Genomic DNA, 23340 nt, shown 5'->3' on the forward strand with positions numbered 1-23340 from the left:
TCTTGAACAACCCACACTGATCTGAACAGAAAAATGAAATGTTCTTATAGATATAAGAAATGAATATAAAGTGAAAGTAAAAATGAAATTGTATTGGTTGGAAATATTTCTTGGCTGTTGAATTGGAAAAATATTTCCAGAGCTATAAAAAAAAAAAACTATTCCTTTTTTTCTATTAATTTGATGTCTTCACTTTGTTTACTTTGGAATGGAGAAACCCAAAGACTTTTTAAAACATATCCTTTTTAAAAACTTATCATATCTTATAAACCTTAAACTCATCCTTTTTAAAACATATAATTCCTAGAATGAGTCATGGTCTACTTTTAGAAACAGTGAGACAACATTCCCACAGAAAAGGGGGGTAGGGTTAATTTTTATCATGTCTAGAAGACATGATAATTTTATGAGTTAATAATTTATGAGTTAATAATGATAATTTTATGATATTTTATGAGTTAATTTTTATCATGTCTAGAAGACATGATAAAAATTAACAAAGTTTTTTTTTTTTTTTTTTTTTTTTTTTTACATCTCAGATTTTTTTTTTCTGAGCTCTGAAAATTTTTTCCCAGTCGGCAACCAAGTGAAAAATTTCCAATCGGCTTTTACTTTCACTTTCAACTCTTTTCTATAAAAGCATTCCACGTTTTCTGTTCAGAACCGTGCGGGCTCTCCATGGTGCAACATGCTTTTTCTCTCTCTACCTCATCTGCAGCTAGGGTGTTTTTCCTTCTTCAAGAAGTGGAATTTTTTGGGAATACTTTACAATTTCACGAGCTAGCTGTTTCTTATATTTCGAGGAGATTTCAATGAAATTGTTTATAGATGTCATCTATTGCAGATGGGGAAAAAGTCTATACTGGATCGCTGGAGACATCTCATCCAGATAGGTCACGTTATATGTTTTCCCACACCTAAATAAACTGGACATGAGCCATCCTTTTGTTTTCTCATTCAACAAAGATAGACACTGCAGACCGTTTTGGGTTTTCACTCTTCGCGAACCGAGACGAGCCGCAGCGACACTTTGCGTTTTCTATGAGCGCAATAATGGATTACGTGAGCAGCCATTTTGTTTCCCATCTCACCCAGATAGGTCATGTTGTATTTTGTTTCATGCACCTAGCCAATTTTGGACATGAGCCATCCTTTTTTTTTTTTTTTTTTTTTTTTTTTTTTGTCTATCGAACCAAGATAGACTCTGGAGACAATTTTGTTTCTCAACGGAAAAGTAAATTTTCTGAATGGGTACCGGTGTTCGAATACTTTTGTGGCCGACTGTACTTATATTTGTTAAGGTTTTATACTCGTTATAGAAAAATAAAAATACAAGAAGTTTGACTCTCGGTAGGACCAAAATTGACCTGGCTACTTAATTTCAACATTTATAATTTTTAATGTTCAAGTTGCTTTCAGAGATCGGTTTATTAAGTTAGAATGATACGAGGAAATAAGTTTAAAAGAAGTACCATCAAAAGTGCATTAGCTTAATAGAACTTACAAAAAAGTCATGTTGTGTACACTTGAGATTTTTTAAAATGATTTATCCACTTTTAAATAAAAGGTTTAAAAGACATATTTTATATAAGAGTAACTAAAAGGAATCCGATAGGTATTTTTGCTTAGTGAACCAAATTAAGGCCATGGACAATTCAGCTGTGGTAAATGTATGTGGTAAATGTTTCATTTGATTTGGTAATGAGCCAAAAATCCCCTAACAGACGTGAAGGGAATTATCACTATGTCTGAAAGTAACTGCAGAGTCGTGGAAAGGTTTATACAACCTTTTTACTTAAACAGAATTTAGAACATAGATGAGCTCTCTTGTGTTAACAGCATCAACCACACCTCGCAATGATGTAACTTAGAAGAACAGTCAAAACCAAACTAAACGGGGAGCAGCAATTACATAAAAGAAGTGCCGCAGCCTTCTTATTCAGGACTCCTGTGCGTTCCGACTGGAATTATGATTTATTACAAAAACTAAGAAGCACCGGAGCCAATATTCGGTGGGCTCCGGCCTAATTTAAGTTCTAATCGTAGGGAGAAAAGCTTGTTTATCATCACAAAAATTAAATATTAAAATATATGTAGCGTATTCGGAAACTAAGTACCGTTTCATTCTTGCGCCTTTGCAGCGCTGTAATAGGCGATATAGGCACGATATTGTGAGACTTTAACAAAACTAAGGCGTGCCATTCAAAACAAACGAAGAGGAATGCTCAGTAAAGGAATTGTGTTGCTCCATGACAATGCTCGGCTCCATAGTGCTGGTGTCACTCAATCGTTAATTCGACAGTTTCATTGGGAGCAGTTCGATCACCCGCCGTACAGCCCGGACTTGGCGCCGTCCGACTATCACTTGTTACTGCACATGAAGCGCGAGCTTGGGGGCAAGCGCTTTGGATCTGACGATGACACGAAAAATGCTGTGGAGTCGTGGTTATCGAAACTGGCGGGAAGTTTCTTTGACGATGGTATACAAAAACTGGTCACCCGCTATGACAAGTGTTTGATCATTGGCGGAAACTATGTTGAAAAATAGTTTAAGACATGTATTTTCATGTAAAAATAAAATTGGATTCGAAAAAATTGTTTTACTATTTTTTTTTTCAAAACGGTACTTTGTTTCCGAATACGCCTCCTACTTAAAGTATAGCTGATGAAAATTCCAGGGCGAAACAGAATGAGGGTATGAGTAGGTGGAAACAAAAAATGAGGGGAATCTTGATGAGGAAGAACGTTCTCTTTAATCGTGGCTCTCTGCTGATATAATTATAGCCATCAAGCAAATGTGTGTCAGGGGTAAAATGAGTCCTGCATCTGACTCCTAAGGATGAATGTAAAGTTGCTGTTTACGCTTTCCCGCACATTAGTGGATATTATGGGAAGACGATGTATAGGACGTGCTTGAGCAGTTTATCTCAGTATTTCACTCTTATTGTACTCGCTATCATTTAACGCCCATTTAAGAACATTTTCCTTCCTGCGAGGGTAACTCACTCTAAGCATCGATAACAATAACAGACTAGATACGATGGCATGGCGAGAAATTTACGCTTTCCTAAACAAACTCCCCCCAAATTTATTGCCCTTTTTAAAGGGAAAGGTTTCCGCATGTGAGTGAGGGGACTTTACTTGAACGTCTCATGTCGTCATGAGTTCGTATTTCTATGGAAATAGAATATTGCAATGCCTGCTTATTGTTAAACTAAAACGTTACGAATTCTAAATTTTTCCCCTTTAAATTGTGGTTCAGTTTTATAAGGAGAAGTATCGGAGCTCATCTTATTTAGGGCTCCGGTGCGCTCCGGCTAAAATTGTAATTTGTATTCCCAAGGACCCACAAATTACCCTTGCTCTTTTCGCTGATGATACTGCAATTATATCCCAAGCTCCTACTGTTACTGATGTCCAGCTCCTTCTTCAACATTACCTCAATCATCTTTGGCACATTCTTTGGAGGATTTCAGTTAATACCGAAAAATCAAAAGCAATAATTTTTCGCAAAGGTAAAAAAAATTTCACTCCACCTAGACATCTTCTGTTTGATGAAGAAATTGACTGGGTTGACGAAGTTAAATATCTAGGAGTCATTCTTGATAAAAATTCACTTTTCAGAAACATCTCAGGAAAACTCTGAAAAAAATCAATATCACGCTTGCAACTATGCGCTCACTTCTTGGCAGAAGAAGTCCGTTTCTAATAAACTCCTCTTATATAAATCTATACTTCGACCAGCATTACTCTATGCTAGTCCTGTCTGGGGCCACGCTGCCAAAACTCACCTTCAACACATCCAAGTTCTTCAAAACAAAGCACCCAGAGAGAACATCAACGTGCCATGGTTCATTCCAAATTCTTATATCCACCGTGATCTCAAAGTAGATACAATTCAAGATTATATTCAAAAACTTGCCAGAAATTTCTTCTATTCAGTTCCCACCCATCCTAACAACTGCATGAACTCTCTTAGATGTTCTCCATTTCCCACAGAAAAGCACAAATATCCATCCGACATTCTCCATTCTTAACATTTTAAAATTATATTAGATTCTTCAATTCATTGATTTGGACCTTCAACCAGATACTCACCTTTTTCGACGACTGATCGCGGCCACCTGACTTTTACTTTCGTCTTTTTGTTTTGCTGATGTCCTTCACGTAATACAGATCACGTTCTGCCCTTGTACTGAAAACATATTGAATCGGTTTTGGTTTTGGCAAATATCTAAGCTTTAAATGTCATGGAATATTATTCCTTATTCACACTTTGATTTTTGCAATCAAAATAATATCTAAAGTAATTTTGATTTATTTCGCCTTGATTTTAAGTAACATGCATGACCGTTTATTAGCGACATATGTATAAATATAAACTAAAAATAATACTTTTAGTGCACTTTAAGAATTAAGCCACAGAGGAAAGTAAAAGAATATTATATATATGTATTAATTGACATATTCTTCATACGTGGCATACCACTGTTTCATCCAATGAGGATACCCTTCATTGAAGAGCCTTCATATGTCATACGTATGATATTGTATTGCGTTTCCAGAAATTCAAGTGTTGCCTGTAGGCATCATATGGATTGGTTTATTTCGCGAACGGTACCGGGAATTGTGTTGTGTACTCGTCATGAAGCGACGTTTGAAATATTACAAATCTGTTGAGCATCTCTCTGATGATTTTTAATCCTTACAGAAATAAAGATCATTTATTCGGTATGGTTCCAGGAGAAAATACTGACTTTCTAGTTGTTGAGGTACATTGTTTTTCACGAATTTTTTGTGTTACTTTAAGCCTAAATTATGTATATTGCTTTAAAATACTCAGCTGTCATGAACTCGAACTCTCATTTATATACTCAGATTAATGATTTTATAATTATATTGAATTACGATGTATTTTGAGAATAAAAACGGGGATGGGAAAAACGCCGCTTACTATGTTGGTATGTGACCATTGTATTGAAGTATGTACGCGTTCAGGTGCTATTAGATGTCAAATATGAAAATTTTTAAAAGCTTGGTTTGTATTATTTGTTAAAACTGTAGAAGTGTTTTGTATGTAGGCGAAAGGAAATTATACTAGCAAAATTTTCCTGGAAGTTAGGAACTTTATATATTGTCATCTTTTTTCCGCTGACGCATTTTTAAATGGGCCAGAATTTAATAAAATATTGTATGTTCGTTGGATATAATGTGTTAAAAGGTATGAAATGTATTGAATAAATTCTTCCTTGCTAATTACAGGCATTGTTTTGTTTTAAATATCATTTTAATTTTTCTTTATCGAAAATAACATTAGTTACATAGAGAAACTTTTGAATTTTAAATGACTTTTTTTATATTTCTTTATATTGCTGAATAGGTAGTCTTCATAAAGCTCTATCGTACTTCTGTTAACCTGAATAATTTTTACTATAGTGTGTTTACTTATTAGTTTGTATTGTAAAAATGTTGCTAAAATTTGCTGTGCTTTAAATCACACTAGTAATATCTCTTTATTTCGATGAAAGGTATATCATGCCTTTATTAAATTGGTATTATTTTTATTTGTCTTAGATATGTTGTAAAAACGTTGCTAAAATTTGCAGTGCTTAAAAAAATATGTTTTCTAAAAAAATTATTGGTATTTGTTTTCTCATGTGATGCATTAGAAATATGTTTTTAGTATTATTTGCACAATTTTGAAATTGTAATTATTGTTTTTACATTAAATCACTTGTACTTTTTAGCAAACCATTAATTGTAATCATGCTTTTATTCTTGCATCCTGATCATCTGCTTCTGTAAAATGTGATCAGAATGTAAAAATTGCTGCTTGAACATGAAAATTCTAGAATAACTTTATAATAATATCTTGGAAGTATGGTGTAGATTTTTTTTTTAAGACTCCAATTATCCAATTTATTTCCAACCATTAGATGGCTAGAATATTTAGATCATTTTGTACTTGAAAATTCTATTAAAAAAAATATAGCTTTTTGAATATTACTGTACTATTTAAAATTGTCTTTCTTCCTGCAGAAATAGTAGTTTCTCTATACTGTTTAATAGAGATGTGTGAATTTAGGGTGATGTCTGTTAATGTCATAACATAAATACGGGCTGGAAAATTAAGTATGAATGTATGTGATGCAAAATAGTATCCTGAAATAATGTACGATGATGAATTTTTAGAAAATATAACAAAGTTATTGAAGCAATATATTATTAAATTCCTGAATGCTTTTTATTTAATTTTTGAAATAATGTGTAGAAAGTTTGGAAAAAAAAAAAAAAAAAAAAGGGGGAAAGGGTAGAATAACCCACTGCTTCAGGTATTCCTCAAAATCGCCAACTTGAAAATAACAAGTCAAAGAATTGCACAAACTCTGTATCCATGTACACATTGACCTATTTTCAGAATTGCATAAACTTAGCATTACACACTCCTTTGACTTTGTCCATGTACACATCGATACGTGCCATATAAGTGGGCGATTCTGCATCAGCTTGAAAATAACAAGTTGAAGAATTGCAGAAACTTTGTATCTATGTACATATTGACCTATTTTCACTTAAAATAAAATCGGAGAATTGCACAAATTTGGCATTGTGCTCTCCCTTGACTTTGTACACATCAATATGTACCATGAAAGTGGGTTATTCTGCACTTGCCCAAAAAAAGAGTATTTTGCAAAAGTGCAAACATTTGGTATTGAGTCATTCTTCAGAAAGTGCTCAAAAGTATGCCATAATTAATTGCTCTGCAAGAAATTTTATACATTTGAAATCTTAGAATTATAGTTAATAATATATTTTTCTAACTGGAAGAAATTAGTCCTCTTCCCCAAACCTTAATTTAATAAAATTTTTGCTTCTGCAGAAAGGGGACCTGTGTCTCATTGCCGTTAAAACAGTTTTTATTCAAAATCTGTGCTGAACAGATGTCACTTTTTTGTGTAATGTGAAATATTAACTGTTAATTTAGTTATTAAAAATCTTACTTCATTATAATTAATATAGTAAGTATATTGCAACATATTTTTTTTAGATATGCTTTGCCAGTTTTTGGCAGTTTAATGTTGCATATTCTGTGCAAATGTTACAAATGTCTTTGCAAATGTTGCATATTTCTGTGAATAAGTGTCTGAATTTCTTAGTACTCCTTGGCGAAAATTGGCAGTTTTTGGCGGTACATGGATACCGAGTTTTGTGCACTCCCTCAACCTTATCCACGTACATGTTGACCTGTTTTGACTGAAAGTATATTTACGGAACATTCAGCTATTCAGGTTACCATAAATGAAACGACTTGGCTATAAATGAAACAACAACTTCACAATATTACAAGAGTACTCTTCAGTCTATGCTAACGTTAAAATTGTTTTTTTTCCACACATAAATAATTTAGATCCATCTTTTATGTGTAGAAATACTGCAGAGCAATTATCTTTTAAGAATTGAGCTTGAATTTTCAGTTATTCTTCACATTTCCATCGCAGATTTGAAATTCAGCAGAAGCTTGATAGACCTCTGTAACAGAGAAAATTGTTATTGTCCTAAGTGTCATGAAGTTGTTAGTTAGTACAAGTAAAATGGGTTGATCTTTGGATTATGGTAACTTGGCAATTTTTTGGCGAAAATTTGGCGACCAACTCTGCTACAGCAACCCTCTACTTTTTTTTTTCGCCGCCATTTTGTCTTCACGAATTAAAGACGTATTTCTTTTCTTTTTATTTACTCAACACTTTTTCCAACAATCTGCTAGCCGAATTACGCACGTTTTTCAGAATAGCACATATACATAAACCATTTACACGTCGACTTATTTTTACTTAAAAAAACATCCCAGAATTGCACAAAAATGGCATTGCACACACTCTTAACTTTATCCATCTACACTGCTATTTTCTCATAAATTACAAAAATTTGCTCGAAAATGCAGGAAAATTTTCTTAATCTTTAAACTCGGTAAAAAGCACATATATGAAATTACCTGATCGCGAAAAAGAATATACCCTTTCCAAGGATGAACATTTCTACGTATAAAATAAATAAAATATCCAAAAGCTTTTACCTCTAAATTATCTATATTATAAACGTCACCAACGCATTTATACGCAAACATTAAAAATAGTTACAAATACTTAGTGTCAAATATTTAAATTATTTCCATACACGTTTACTTCAACTGAAACATATACCAAAATCCTACAAACATAAAATTCACAAAATAACTATCATTTAATTAAAATATCAGTAAACCATGTACACGTCGACTTATTTTTACTTAAAAAAAATCCCAGAATTGCACAAAAATGGCATTGTGCACACTCTTCACTATATCCATGTACACTGCTTTTTTGTCATAAATTAGAAAAATTTCACGAAAATGCATGAAAATTTTGTGAATCTTTAAATCTAGTAAAAAGAACATATATGAAATTACCTGATCGTGAACAAGTATATACCCTTTCCAAGAATGAACATTTCCAAGTATAAAATAAATAAAATATCCAAAAACTTTTACCTCTAAATTATCTATTATATTACAGTCAAAAGTCGTTAATCCGGACTCGTCGGGACTTCGGCGATTCCGGATTATAGATCATCAGTCTAAATCTTGTAAGATGGCATGCAGAAATTCTAAAATTAAAAATATGAAACCGTAATTTATGAAATAAAGAAGAATTACGATCTAAAGGGTATCAAAATTTACAAAAAAAAAAAAAAAAAAAAAAGAAGCTTAATATTTATTTGTTTACTTTATTAAACATTTCTTTCAATGTAAGTTGTTTAAGTTGCTTCGTTTTATGTGATAATACTTTCTCTTTAATTCTATAAACACACATAATTTCTTGTTCAGTTACAAAGTTCCGCTGTTCAAGTCCCGTTAATTGCTGTGCCGAGAATACCGACTAACTTGTCAGTCGAAATTTTTTCGTGTTCACTAACCTCTCTGTCACACTCTTCATATCTTTATCCACTTTTTGTTTCTATGACATCGAAACATACTTTCGTTTTGTAGATCCTTTGGAAGTTCCAGCATCGGAAATTCTATTTGACATAATCGAAAGTTCAAGTTTACTTTTATAAAATTGCTCTTACAGTCTTCAAAAAATAATAAGCTGGATCCAATTCGAAGATTAAGGAACAGCGCAATCATTAATATTAACTGAAATAGATAATTAGATAATTTTAGCTTACACCGTCCGTTATACATTAAATGCGAGGCGAAAACATATTCTGCACTTGTGCACACGCATATGCGCAGTAGTCAAGGTCTTACGCGCACACGCATATGCGCAGTAGTCAAGGTCTTACGCGCACACGTAAAACGCCTGTGCGCATGTGCCAACGCGGCGCATGTGCAGAAAGTTTTTAGCTTTGAGGTCCGGATTATAGATCATTCCGGATTATGAGTGTCCGAATTAACGACTTTTGACTGTATAAACGTCAGCAACGAATTTATATGCAAACATTAAAAATAGTTACAAATACTTAGTATCAAATATTTTAATTATTTCCATACATGTTTACTTCAACTGAAACGTATACCAAATTCCTACAAACACAAAATTCACAAAATAACTATCATTTAATTAAAATATCACTAAACCATGTACACGTCGACTTATTTTTACTTAAAAAAAATCCCAGAATTGCACAAAAATGGCATTGCGCACACTCTTCACTATATCCATGTGCACTGCTTTTTTCTCATAAATTAGAAAAATTTCATGAAAATGCATGAAAATACTCAACGTATACTATTCAAACGTATTCCAAAATACTACAAACATATAACTCACAAAATCACGATCATTAAATTAAAATATAATTAAATTAAAAAACACTACTTAAAATATAAATAAGCACATACATTAAATTAATAAAAATTAGATTACAATCCTAATTACTTTAAACTAAATCATTGCTAATAACAATTTTCCAATAATACCATTTTAATTTATTTACTCCTTACATTTAGAACAATGCATACAAATAATATCCTCAAATGCTTAAAAATACTAACTTACCTAATCTTCAGAATCTTCATTACGTGGCATGCACACTTCCCTACACAAAGAGTTCCAATCGGCTGCAGTACTACTGCTAATTTCAAAATCCGAAATCCAGTAGTCAACTTATTATTAATTATTACGTATTAAAAATTTAGAATTCCCTTTACATAGCGCCATGCAATCCGAAAATTAATCAACACTATTTCACACAACACACAATGAAGTTTAATACAAAATAATTTTTCCAAATTTACCCTCTTTTCCAATTAAAGAACTGTAATTCGTCCATTAATGTCACATGACATATCTCATGATCTCTCATTTCCCTCACACAAAATAATGCGTAATCGGAACTGAGTGCTTCTTACATTATTACCAAAGTCCTAGGTAGTAACCTTTATCGCCTCCAAAACGTCGCCAAACTACCTGTTACCATATTCCAAAGATCAGCCGTAAAATGTGTCTTGCCAAGCAATTATTTTCTGAATTTGAGAAGATTTTACAATACATCAGCCACTACATTAAATAAAGAAATCGTCAGAATATTTTGAGAACAAAGTCTATTGCTAAGAATTTTTCCTTTGTTCTGAAAGAATCTTATGGCAGCCTCTTTGTCACTAGGTAATTGCAAAATTGTGTAATCCATCATATTAAAAGAATTGCAAAATATGGCAAAAAAAATAACGGGGGGATATTTCAAACGAGAACTAGAAACCTCGAGCCATGATATTTTCAAACATAAATAAAAAATGTTCAAAATAATTAGCAACACTCTTTCAAACGAAGGCTAGAAATCTCAACACACGATATTCCGAACGTTAAATTCTCGAGCCATGATATTTGGCATGTTGAGACATGGTTTTCTTCTCAATTTTCCCTCCATTTTTAACTGACGGTGCTTTAATGGAATAGTCCCTCTTTTTTTTTTTAAGCGTAGGCTCCTGGGCATGAAATTTTCATGAAGCATGATTTTTCCGTTAGTCACGCTACAAATTTTATATTTCCCCCCCTACAATAAAACTTTTTCTCTTTTTATAATACATTGAATGGTTATGAATAAAGTATGTTTCTATATGGTTATTTAATATGAACATTTCTCTACATATTTTTTATTACCTAATAGTTTAGATTGCTGTTGGCAGTTTATGTTAAAATTAACGTAAAATGCTACAGTGTTAAGCCAGAGTCGTCGTGGCACGCAATGAAATGGAAGTTGATCTGTCAGCACTATCCTCATTTTCAGGGCAGATGTTTTTATTTTATTCGCCTTATAATTCCTTACTAAATGTAGTATTTCATCTTGATGTACTCCGTCTTTGATATGATTTAAATCAAATTCCTCGTCATTATAAATATCACGAATACTCATCAAATAGTTTTCTAGTTGCAATTTTCTAATTTCGACTATGCGTAATGTATGCTTTATGCATGCGTGCGTTGAAAGAAACGTTTAATATCTTAACAAATCTCTTGTAAACAAATAAATATTAAGCTTTTTGTAAATTTTGATACCCTTTAGATCATAATTGCTCTTTATTTCATAAATTACGGTTTCATATTTTTAATTTTATAATTTCTGCATGCCATCTTACCAGATTTAAATTGATGATCTATAATCCGGAATCGCCGAAGTCCTGACGAGTCCGGATTAAAGACTTTTGACTATAGTTATTTAATCCCTTGAAAATGTGGGTGTTTTTAGTAAACGTTATCATACATTCTTGTCCTATAAGGGTTCTCTTGTGGTTTCTTATTTTTAGTTTAAAGGTAACTTAGTATATACTGGGGGAACTCCTTTGTTAGGAAATAAAAACAATATCATATAAAATCTCCACACTTCTTTGTATGTTAGGGAGGGGAAGAAATTGTTGTGAGTCTCAAATGGAATTTCAGACATTTCAATTTTTTAAAGAAACAGCTGAGTAATGGTCTTAGCATTCTAAGGATTAACATGCACGTCATGTATGCATTGTCGACAAGCTTATAATCAATCAAGCAATCCTAATAATTTTCGTATAATTTTGAATAATTTATTTTTTCCTAAAAAAACAGTTCCTTGTTAAAGAGGCCACCAGCTTAGTTGCCTTAACTGACAGATTAAATTGCTGATCAATAATTTGAAAATTTCAAATTTCACTAAAAGCTTATGCTGAGAGTTCTTTAAAATCTAGTAGAGAAAAAGTACAGTTAAGTAAAAAATTTTATGTGATATTTTAGTAAATAGCATGTTTGGTTATTTTTAAAATGAAGGTCAAAAAGCAATCTAAAAAACTGAAAGTTGTTAAATATCATGTAAACACACTAGGAAACAAAATAGTTGGGTGGAGTTGAAAATTATGTATGTAATAGTAGGATCAGCTCATTGTTTTATAATATTAGTTTTTCTCCTGCAAATCAGATATTGCAGTTGATGTGTGTCACAAAAGTAAAGAAGTACAGATGCATGAATCTGAACAAGGTTTAGATTTCATTGTGAAAAGGTAATCATTATTTACCATTATAAAGGTAAAATAAAAGTTTGCAGTGCCCCCCCCCCTGCAAAGAAAGGTTCTCCAAAGAAGTTCATAACAGTAATTACTTAAATATTATTTATGACTAATAATATACTTACATACTCGGTTACAAATAATTTTATTCTTTCATTCTTCTGCCCAGATCTGGTAGATCATTGTTACTCAATGTATTTTATAGTAGAACTTCATAGTGATGTTATGAATGAATATTAACCATTTAAGGAAGTACAAAAGAAGTGTGTGGGGAGGAGGAATTGCACAGCACATAGTCTGTAGGCTTAGTAGTGACATAAGGTGGCATTTAAATTAGAGAAAGAAAGTATTTCTTTTACTCTCTCCAGAGCATTGGTGCCACAGAATATATTTTTAGAACCCTGACACATGCACTCTTTTCTTTCACAACTATATTTTCTCTTCCTTGTATAGTTGCCAAGTGGTGGTGGCAGACAGTACATATGCATGCTGCTTTCTTATGTGTGTCAATATCCTTAAAATTTGCTCCTGTTTTATGAACTGCCCAAGATTTTGGATTATCTGTGACTACCATTTTACTGCTCCATTTCTTTAACTGGCTTTCAATTATTTTGGGGGTTATAGAATTTTTTTTTTGTTTTGGAAATAGGTAATGTTTTACTTTGATTACCTTTTTTGTATTAAATGTATAAGAGAATTTTATTTGCTGTAGTTTTATCTTCTTAGTATGTAAAATATACCACTTATTTGTTATGAAAGTTTAAATTTTAGAATTTAAAAACAGGAAGTGTACAAAAAAGCTGTTTTTAAACTATGCTGTGAAAAATTTCAATTTAAGCACTATTTAACAGTCTTTAAATTCAGGCCTTTAAGCAAGATTAGGCTAGTTATATTATTCAGTATTTATAATTTGATTATTACTTAATACAGTAAAAGCTTGACTGTATAGAAAGCCTGGAAAATGTCAGATTCTGGGTACGTGAAAATTTTGGATAGTTGAGCATGTAAAAAACAGAATTTAAATTAGAAAGAGAAAAATTTCTGCTGTAAAATTATAAAAACAGTCATCTTGTTTATCCCTCACCTTAAATACCAAAATCCTACATTTAAAATTGTATAAGATTTTGAAAGGAAAAAAAATGCATTTCAGACACAGAAGCCAATATATTGTGTCGGTTTTAAACATTAAAGCAAAATTTCTGATCCAATTATGAAATCCCACTGTGCATGAAAGTTGATGGAAATGTTGCTGATCATTCTAGCAGAAGTTTAAACAAACATATTGTTCTTCATTTAATTAGATAATAAAGAGATACAAATTATAGATACAGCATATAAAAAAACTTAAATTGCTTAACATAATTTTTCATGTTACATCACCAGTTATCTGTTTTCAAAGTTGCATATTGTGGCTTTTATTGATGCCCTGATCCTATAACTTTGAAAATACTCAATTTCATGTAGTCCCAGATACTAATCACTTTTCCAAAATGTGACGGAAAATAGAACTGAAATCATTCTTTGAAAATTAAACCGGCTTATCAATAAATCAAATTTACAGTAAATTGAAATGAACATCTTCTTATTGTGTTATCATGTGATGCATATCTATTGGTGTTAAATCACACTGTTTGTTGCAAATGTGTACATGTTAATACAATTTTGAGCTGTATAATGGCTTTAAAAATATCTCATTTACTAAATTTTTATCTAAATGTCTAGTGGAATACGGTGTAGTCGGGCTTTTACTGTAGTCATTATTTTCAGTGAAAATCATCTCATTAACAGAAGAATGTTTTTAAAATGCATTTTTTTGATAATGACTTTTTTTAATGTAAATATTGGCTGTAGGAATTACTTCAGCTTTGGATGTTACAAGAACCCAGAAATGAATATGTCAAACAGTTTATCTTTCTTTTACAAACTTCTCATTTTCACATGTTTTTATTTTCTTTGTGAGTTATTTCATGATGCATTAGAAAATTATAAAAGTTTGTTTTATTTAATTCTTGTTTCAGCCTATTAACTTTAGGTTAAAATCACTTAACTATGTATTTTTAAAGTAAAAAAAATATAAATTTTGTAATATAAAAAAGGCCCATTATAACAGCTGAGTTAAACATATTAAATATTCTTTTTGTGTAATTGTATCTCTGTGTAAATTTAATTATTATTTCAGGGTATGTGTGCCACAGCCACAGCAGCTGCTGATGAACCCAGAGCATTATGTATTATCCGGGACTTGTCAGATGGCCAGGTTAGTTGTATTTCTGCATATTTATTAGTAATTTATACTTTGCCATTTATGGAATTTCTAATTTAAAAATTAAAGAGGAGTGGTAGTTATCTTCTATATAGTGGTTGTGTAGATCTTGTTTGTTTCGTTTGTGATTAAACATTTTATTTTTATTAAATCGTCATTATTTAGGATAGGAAGTATTAAATGTGCATGCCATTAATTTATATAAAACAAAAATTTTATGCAATATAGTAAAGTTTTAATTCTTCTTCCCTCAGTCTAATTTATGTTGATAAGCATCATTTACAATAGATTTAACATTATGTATAGTAATTTTCACGGTATTAAATTGAATACATTAGACAAAAAAGTAGTAATTTTTTGAAAAAGTTTTAGCAGAATAATCGTAAATTCAGCTTTTGGCTGCAATTAATATCAGTTTAAAATTCTCATTCTGTTTTAAGAAAATAACATTCTTATTTTTAGAAGTAATTTAAAATACATCTTCATTGTTTTAATCTGACACGTTGTAGAAGTGTGGTAATTTTTGATAAATTGCACGAGTGCAAAATTTCTTGCTTTTGAAAGTGAAAGCACCTTAAATCGAATTTTTTAATAAATGAAATAACTGACTAAAATATTGTCAAATCACATAGATTCATGGTTTTCCTCCCATTTCTACAGTGTTATATTGATAAAAAGATATCAATATAAAATTATATTGATAAAAAGATATCAATATAAAATTATATTGATAAAAAGATATCAATATAAAATTATATTGATAAAAAAATGTTTGGCTTGTACTTTTAAAATACAAATTGCAATGCAAAATTTTAGCTGTTCAATGAAAAATATATGCATTGTTGATATTTAAGCTTAAGTTTTTATTTAGTAATTTGTTTTTAAGAAAACTTAAAATTTCCTTTGGTTTACAGTTGCACAGTAAAAAATCTGTGATTAATTTACCTGCTTCAACAACAGCGGCACAGTTGATGCAGGAAGTTAGTAGAAAATTCAAATATCATCCAGACACTTTTGAACTTGTGTTACAAAGGATATGTGATAAAGAAACGGTATGAACTTTTTTATTTTCACAAGTGTTCTGTCTTTATTTAGTAATTTTTGCTACTTTATGCTTTATTTTCTTTCACATATACAGTAAATCAATAAATACTCCTGTAGCACCCCTTAAGGCAAATACTTGGTTAACATGAACAAAATTTTGGTCCGGGCAGCGATATATGTAATCTTATGGGAAGTTTTATTTGTTAATGTGAATTTCAGATAGCACACATTGCGAACTGTTTTTCAGTTTGTTGTGCCATTAGATTATCATTTAATATGAACTTAAAAAAATTTTCATATTTTTTCCCGCCATTTCCATGCTAGGACTGTGTTAAAATTTTTTTCCCCCACTTAATTGGAAACCCTGCATAATATACTGTATTCTTTAAAGCATAGTAATGAGTAACATTCTTGGACAGTTGTGATCACTGAGATTATTATCGTGATCATTGATCCTGATGAGATTCGAAGTGTTAGTGCACATGACAGCCTTGCCGTGTGTGCTTTAGTGGAATCTGATGTATGAGTAGTTGTTTGAGGTGCAAGAAATACCATAAAAAGAAAGTGAGGAGGGCAATATCATATTGCCCACCAGCCAGGAAATGGCCTTGGGCACTGTAGAACATTTGTTGCAACATGTGAATTAACCACTAGTTTTACAGAAGCCATGACTGCCATTGGTCATGAAGTTGATGAACATTGAGTGCATTTTTTCAAGTTATAGTACAGTAATTAATGGAGTAATGTAGTGCTTTCTGTGATGTCATACATAATATATTGCAATATGTAAGTATATTGTAAATGTAAGTATACTGTAAATGGTATGTAACTGTAAATGATATGTAAGTGTACTGTAAATGGTTAATGTATAGGAGAATTATTCCAGAAGTAGCATTTGAGTCTCCATTCAATACGAATTTTTGTAACACAAACTCTTGGCTTTTCTATCCCTTGAGACTCGTGCTAACACGTTAAATGCCATGTGTATCTTACGTGGTTCGCCCATGGCACCAACATGAATTTTTTATTATTCAATGCATACTATGTTGAAATATTATCTACAGAAGATAAGGTGAGTTATGTAAGCGTGTTTAATGCATTTTTCGTGGTGGGGGTCACCATTCATCCCTCAAGGGGCTGCAGACCATTTTTGCGATTTATTAAATTTTTGCCATCTATTACTCTTCAAAACATTATAGTAACAATGGTTATTACTTAAAAACTTAATCTGTATCGATATTTAATTATATATTTTTACTGTTGGTCGCATCGCCGGTCATTGGTGGCCCCCGCGGCGCTATAGCCAAGTCGAATGCCAATCACCGGTGACCCCCACGGCAGTCAACATGTTAATGAGGGTTTATTGTAATATCAAAGTACTCCCTTTTTAGATATGGAAGTGCAGTGCAACCTGTTCTGTATCTAATTTGAGGATTGCTGTACCGAGTATCATTTCATCTATTGTTTTATTACAGCTTGTTCATTCATGCTCATCTCAACTTTAGAGAACTCGTTTTAACAACTGTAGAACAAATATGTCTTCTTTCTCATTCTCAGTATACATACATTGTTGTAGCTGCCAACTTTCCCAATTTTTCATCACATCTCTTGGTCTCTTGATTGATTGCACTATATCCTGATTTTTAATTTTTAACCCTTTGGTTGATCATCCTGCGATTTCCACGGGCAACTCAAATGTAGCAAAATTTGCTTATCCAGCACTTTCCACAGGCATATATTTTTCTTCCTTTATTGAGGAGCACATCCCGTTTTTTTGCCATTTAAGCATTGAAATAAATTATATACAGTATTAGGTGTTTAGTTTACATTTTGGCCAATAGATATCGTTAGTTGTCCGTTAAATTGCGGCATTTGAAGGCATGTGGTATTAGCGCTCAAACTTCACTTTTTGCCGCTTTTTTCTTACAGAGAAATGGCTGCTAGAAAACATTCAGCGATTATCTTGATTATTTTATTGAATTATTAATTAGATTTATTGAATCTGGTGCAAAAACTGTGAAGTTGGACTTTGTCTTGAACCTTGTTTTGAATTCTATCATGCTAAACTGCATTTCTAAGATATTTTTCCCTCAGCACTTTATATTTTCTTAAATTTTATACATTTTACTTTTCTATATTATGCAATAAATAGAAATTAACTGCAGTTAGACTGAAATTTATTTAAAAAAAGATTTTTTTGGCGATATCATGTGAAATTGGTTTTTCTGGCAACTTAGTTTCTCATGATAAAAATCTATAAAAAAATACTTTCTAGAAAGAAAAAGTGCATTTTTCAATTCTCCAATATATATATATAGATTTAAAATATGGGAGGGGGAACCCCACAATTTTGGAAGCTATTTTGGTCCACAAATTGAGCAGTCAGAGGGCTAACCTTAAGGAAAATTTTTCAAATCAATAAATGAAGTTTATTGAATTTATGAAATTTCACTCCTCTGTCATTGATTTTTAGTATATTTTTCCTCAGTCTGAATTTTCTTAATCTACCTTATATATTAAAATAATGTTTTAGTTAAGATTTATACAATGTTTAATGAGTTAATATTTGCATTTAATTTTGTTTTACATCAGTAGTTACTACATTCCTAAGTTTATTCACACAATAGTATGTACATTAATAATTAACTGTATTTTCATCGTATGTAAAAAGTACTTTGATAAAAAAAAGTGTTTTTCTTCCCTGCTTTGAATTTTGTCAGTATAGAAACTGTAAGAATAACCATGAAATTTATCAAAGAACATAAAATTTGGAATATCCAATTAAATGTTAATATATTTTACATCAGAATCTCATTATAGCTCAGTAACCTGAATTATATTTTATGAAGTGAATAGAAGTTAGTTTTAAAGTTCTTTTGAAATGGTGCTGTAGCGCAGAAGAAAAAAAAAAAAAAAAAAAAAAAAAATTCGAGGAAACTCTGTTTTTCATTTTTCAAGGTTGGCAACTAACTATGCATTGTAATTCAAATTGTGTAGGATAACAGTCAAAATCTAAAGACAGATTAAGAATTCAAAAACAAGCCGATTTTATATAGGAACATATAGCTACAGATGCCTGTTGAGTGTGCCAGACATATGAGAATAATAATAATAGACCCCTAAGGGTGCCAGACATATGAGAATAATAATAATAGACCCCTAAGGAATGGAATAAAGTAATTAACTGGATATTAGATATGCATAGTAACATAAAGTGAAATAAATGTACGAGGGCCATCCAGGAAGTAGATTACGTTTCCGTCTGTGTCCACTAGGGGCGGGGCTAGCGCGGCCATCTTGGGGTCAGAGCGTTGCGCAGCTCAGTCTGCATCTAGCCGTGCTAGTGAGAGGTTCGTGCTGTGCTCCGTTCAGATACTGTGACGGTTTGAAATGTCTGCGTTAATTGAAAATCCCGCGAGGTGCGCTCAGTAATAAGGTTTCTGACTGCAAAAAACTGTAAACCGATAGAAATCTATCGGCAGCTTCGTGAAGTGTATGGGGACAACATTATCACTGAAGGTGGAGTGCGTCAGTGGGTCATAAGATTTCAAAATGGCCGAACCAATGTTTACGACGAAGATCGAAGTGGGAGACCCAGCATAGTGACCGCCGAACTTCTCGGAAAAAGTCGATGCTAAAGTCCGTGAAAATCGAAATTTCACAATAACGGAACTTTCTTTGAGTTTTCCACAAATTTCGCGAAGTTTGTTGCACGAAATCATCAGCGAAAAGCTTGGTTACCACAAGTTTTGTGCAAGATGGATTCCAAAAATCTTGACAGAGGACCACAAAAATCAGCGAATGGCTGCAGCGTTGAACTTTTTGGACGCTTACCATAAGGATGGTGACTCTTTACTCGATCGCATCGTTACTGGTGACGAAACATGGGTGAAACATGTGAACTGTGAAACGAAATTGCAATCAATGCAGTGGGGGCACACAAGTTCTCCCCAAAAACCCAAGAAATGCATGCAAACAATGTCGGCAAGGAAGATGATGGCGACTGTTTTTTGGGACAGAAAAGGTGTAATTTTGGTGGACTTCCTGGAAAGAGGCACTACAATAAACTCTCAAAGGTATTGCCAAACTCTCCAAAAACTCAGAAGAGCAATTCAAAACAAGCGCAGAGGAATGTTGAGCTCTAAGATCTTGTTGATTTACGACAACGCCCGGCCCCACATGGCAAATGTCACTCGTAAAGTTCTTGAATCTTTTAAGTGGGAGTTGTTTCCTCATCCGCCGTACAGTCCCGACCTGGCACCGAGCGACTTCCACCTATTCCCAGCAATGAAGAAGTGGCTGGCTATGCAGCGTTTTGATGACGACGCACAGCTGCAAGAAGAGGTAACGAAGTGGTTGAAGGCGCAGGCGGCCGAATTTTTCGACGAAGGAATTTCCAAGCTCATACATCGCTACGATAAATGCCTTAATTTGTATGGTGACTATGTAGAAAAGTAGTATTTGAGTGTGGCTTTCATCTGTATATAATAAAATTTGTTTCCTATACTTTGTTTATTTTTTTATTCCAAAACGTAATCTACTTTCTGGATAGCCCTCGTACACTGCGAAAAAAAAAAAGACAGTTCTGTACTCTCATTCTACTGGACCGATTGACGAAATTAAAATTGCATTTTTCATGTCTCGAAAGGATATATATTAGATTTATATATAGTGTCGGGACTTTTTCTGAAATAACATACTAATGTTTTTCTATATTTTGATTTTACGATTCAAATTATGCCTAAGTATTAAATTTTATCAAATTTGGTGCAAAATTTGTGAAGAAATTCAAAAATTTATCTTGCCGCATTTTTTTCAGTTTGTGCCAAGAATAATTCGCATAATGAACTTCTTAATATATGCAACCTATTTTCCTTTCCCTTCCATTGTGCAGAAGAGGGAAAAAAGTTGCATCGTTTCTACCTTTTTACATTGTGCATGAGTGGAAAAAAGTCTCATCGTTCCTACTTTCAAATATTAATTTTTTTGGAATGAACCTAAATTTTGAAATGTGAAAAGAAGAATTAAATAAGTTTAATAAAAAAAGAGGTGTTAATAAAGATATACCATACTCAATTAACTTTGAGGAGTAACATTTTGAGAGCTAATTTTTTAAAAACTATTTGTGTGATTTTTACAAAATTTGGCAGTTTGGCTTAATTTGAGTCGTAGAATCAAAATATTGAAAAAAATTGGTATGTTATATCGTGAAAAGTCCGATTTTATGTCAAAATACTTAAGTTAGAACAACGCTATACATGAATTTAATATATATTTTAAGTAGCACTTTCGAGACAGGAAAAACGGAATTTGAATTTCGTCAATCGGCCCAGTAGAATAGGAGATAAATGGAACTGTCACATTTTTTTTTGCGCAGTGTACAGTTGTTTACAATTTCAGAGGAACTGCTCCAAATTGATTCCATCCAGGGGTATATGTACATCATAATGTTGAAACATAAATCAACAAATATGTTCAAATATACTGTTGCTTGAATTACTATTGTAATGAGGTCCATGTTAGAATCTGCAGAGTTCTCATAAGGCTTTCAAGTTGGTCTCGGAGGAAGAAATCAGTGAGGAATTAAGTTTTAACGATCATGGCTGTCAAAAAGAAAGTAGAAAGCTTTTTCTGTTTGACTGCTATGATCATAACCCTAATATCAGTACCTCATATAATAATGATTCATGCTGTTCAATGCAGTTTTTCTAGCAAATGTTGTAATTTAGCAGAGTTGTCTCAGACTCAAATCACATGTGTGCTGAATGCACAATTTAAAAGCAGTTGATGGGCTGATTTTTGAAAACAAAATGAAAATGTTTTTAACTAAATTTTAAATTTCATTCAATTAAATTTTTATCAAAACGTACATAAGCTGCAATAATAATGATTCAAAAAAATTTCCAATTTATTTTCTGTCTGAAATTTAAAGTTCGGTATCTGCAAGAAATATTTATTGGCTACATTTTGTAATTCAGACCTATTGATAGTTAAATTTTAATTTATGTAGTGCAGACTGAGCTTTGTTAAATAAATATATGCAATCAGACAAGTATTGATAATTGAATATTAATTAAATATATTCAAATAAGTCTAATATGTTCAGTTAACCAATAAATAATTTGCTACTAACTTAAACAAATTACGAAAACTTTACAAGTGTGACAAAACTTGAGAATATAAAGTGACAACCTATTATCTTTCTTTTATTTATTAAATTTTCTTTGATGCATACAGAAAAAAATTAGGTATTTGTATGTGAATAATATAAACTTCTTTATTTCTAGCTACAACTTTCAGGTAGAGCACCTCGTGGCATTTCAATTTTGATTAGGTTTGTAACCTTGGAGAAAAATTACTGGAAACTTTACAAATTGTAGGTGTTCATTGATTAGCCTGCCTCTTTTTTTTTTTTTTTTTTTTTTTTTTTTTTTTTTTTTTATATATATAAAAATAAAGAAGGATATTTACATGTAGATTTACTCCCAAACAAAGCAATTGTTCTCTTTCAAAAAATCCCTATCTCGGGCTATTTGACTTCTGATAGGTACAAGAAAAGGTTAATCAAATCTTTGAATAAGATTTATATCACAGTGTGAATTAATTAGCTGCATATGGAGATTTTCTGGAGCATTACTCACTTTCGTTTTCAGTGATAATGAAAATAATGTGAAATAGGAGCCAAAATTGTTAAAATACCTTTCTCCAAATTATTAAATTAATATTTAATGTTATAATAATGCTAATTAGTTCATGAAGAATGTATTCATGGCCCATCAGTTTGAGACTACTGCTCTAGCAGTTTTAGATGTTCATGTCCCTGAGTAAAATCGTTATAGTCGTTATGTTTCTTTGTTAGTGTTCCTTTTAAAATTGAATTGTGTTTGTGTTCCTGGCCTATCATCAGAGTTTGGGCCGTTTGAATTACCCAGAATATATGAAAATGATAAATAAAATAAATTTATAAGCAGTTTTAGTATTTCATGATCACTGTGTTGAAATAATATCATAAAACTGAAGCTAAGTTTTCAGTATTTGAACTACTGAATCAAATTTTTGTCGTTCAGATGGTGTAAGTGGTTAGGGGAGCCAACTACGGTACCAAAGGGCCTGGGTTCGAATCCCGGAGAAGACATGGATATTTGTAAATGTACAGTGTCGGTGCGGCATGGCGGCACTCTAAATATGCAGCGAGCCGAAAGTGCTGTCATGGGGATTGGTGGGATAGAGGGGTGGGAGACTCACGGGGCGCACTTCCTCAGAATTGGGGGTGGAAAATAGAAGTCTAACCTCTCTTTGCAGTAGGCTCTGGCAACCATTGTTCCATGTAATATAGACAATACAACAACAACAACAATAAAGTGTTTGCTTGTATTAAGAAACTGTCAGTTATCTGTAAAATTTATCTTTGCTTTGAATAGTCATAGATCTTCAAAGTGAAGAAAATGATCTTCTTGAACTAATGTTTAGTCATGAACAGCTATGTGTTGCATAGTTAGAGCTTGATGCATTGATGTTAAATTTC

At 32.1% G+C, this 23340-nt stretch overlaps 1 protein-coding gene across 2 annotated transcripts in view; it reads left to right on the forward strand.

The window, feature by feature from the left end:
* Positions 1-4526: 4526 nt before the first annotated feature.
* The window catches only part of LOC118185187 (ubiquitin carboxyl-terminal hydrolase 47-like), a 145444-nt gene continuing 126630 nt past the window's right edge, over positions 4527-23340 (forward strand). The window contains exons 1-3 of one of the 2 annotated variants that reach the window (XM_035355008.2): positions 4527-4772; positions 14688-14765; positions 15686-15823. In XM_035355008.2, coding sequence (XP_035210899.2) covers positions 4692-4772; positions 14688-14765; positions 15686-15823 — 297 coding nt within the window. In that variant the 5' untranslated portion in view covers positions 4527-4691. Of the gene's footprint in view, positions 4773-12997; positions 13158-14687; positions 14766-15685; positions 15824-23340 lie in introns of those variants that run through there. The other variant, XM_085824036.1, reaches the window with a different exon arrangement.

Source organism: Stegodyphus dumicola, chromosome 9 (assembly GCF_044657685.1).
Source record: "Stegodyphus dumicola isolate Sdum_Otavi_A_Nest chromosome 9, ASM4465768v1".
Taxonomy (NCBI): Eukaryota; Metazoa; Arthropoda; class Arachnida; order Araneae; family Eresidae; genus Stegodyphus; species Stegodyphus dumicola.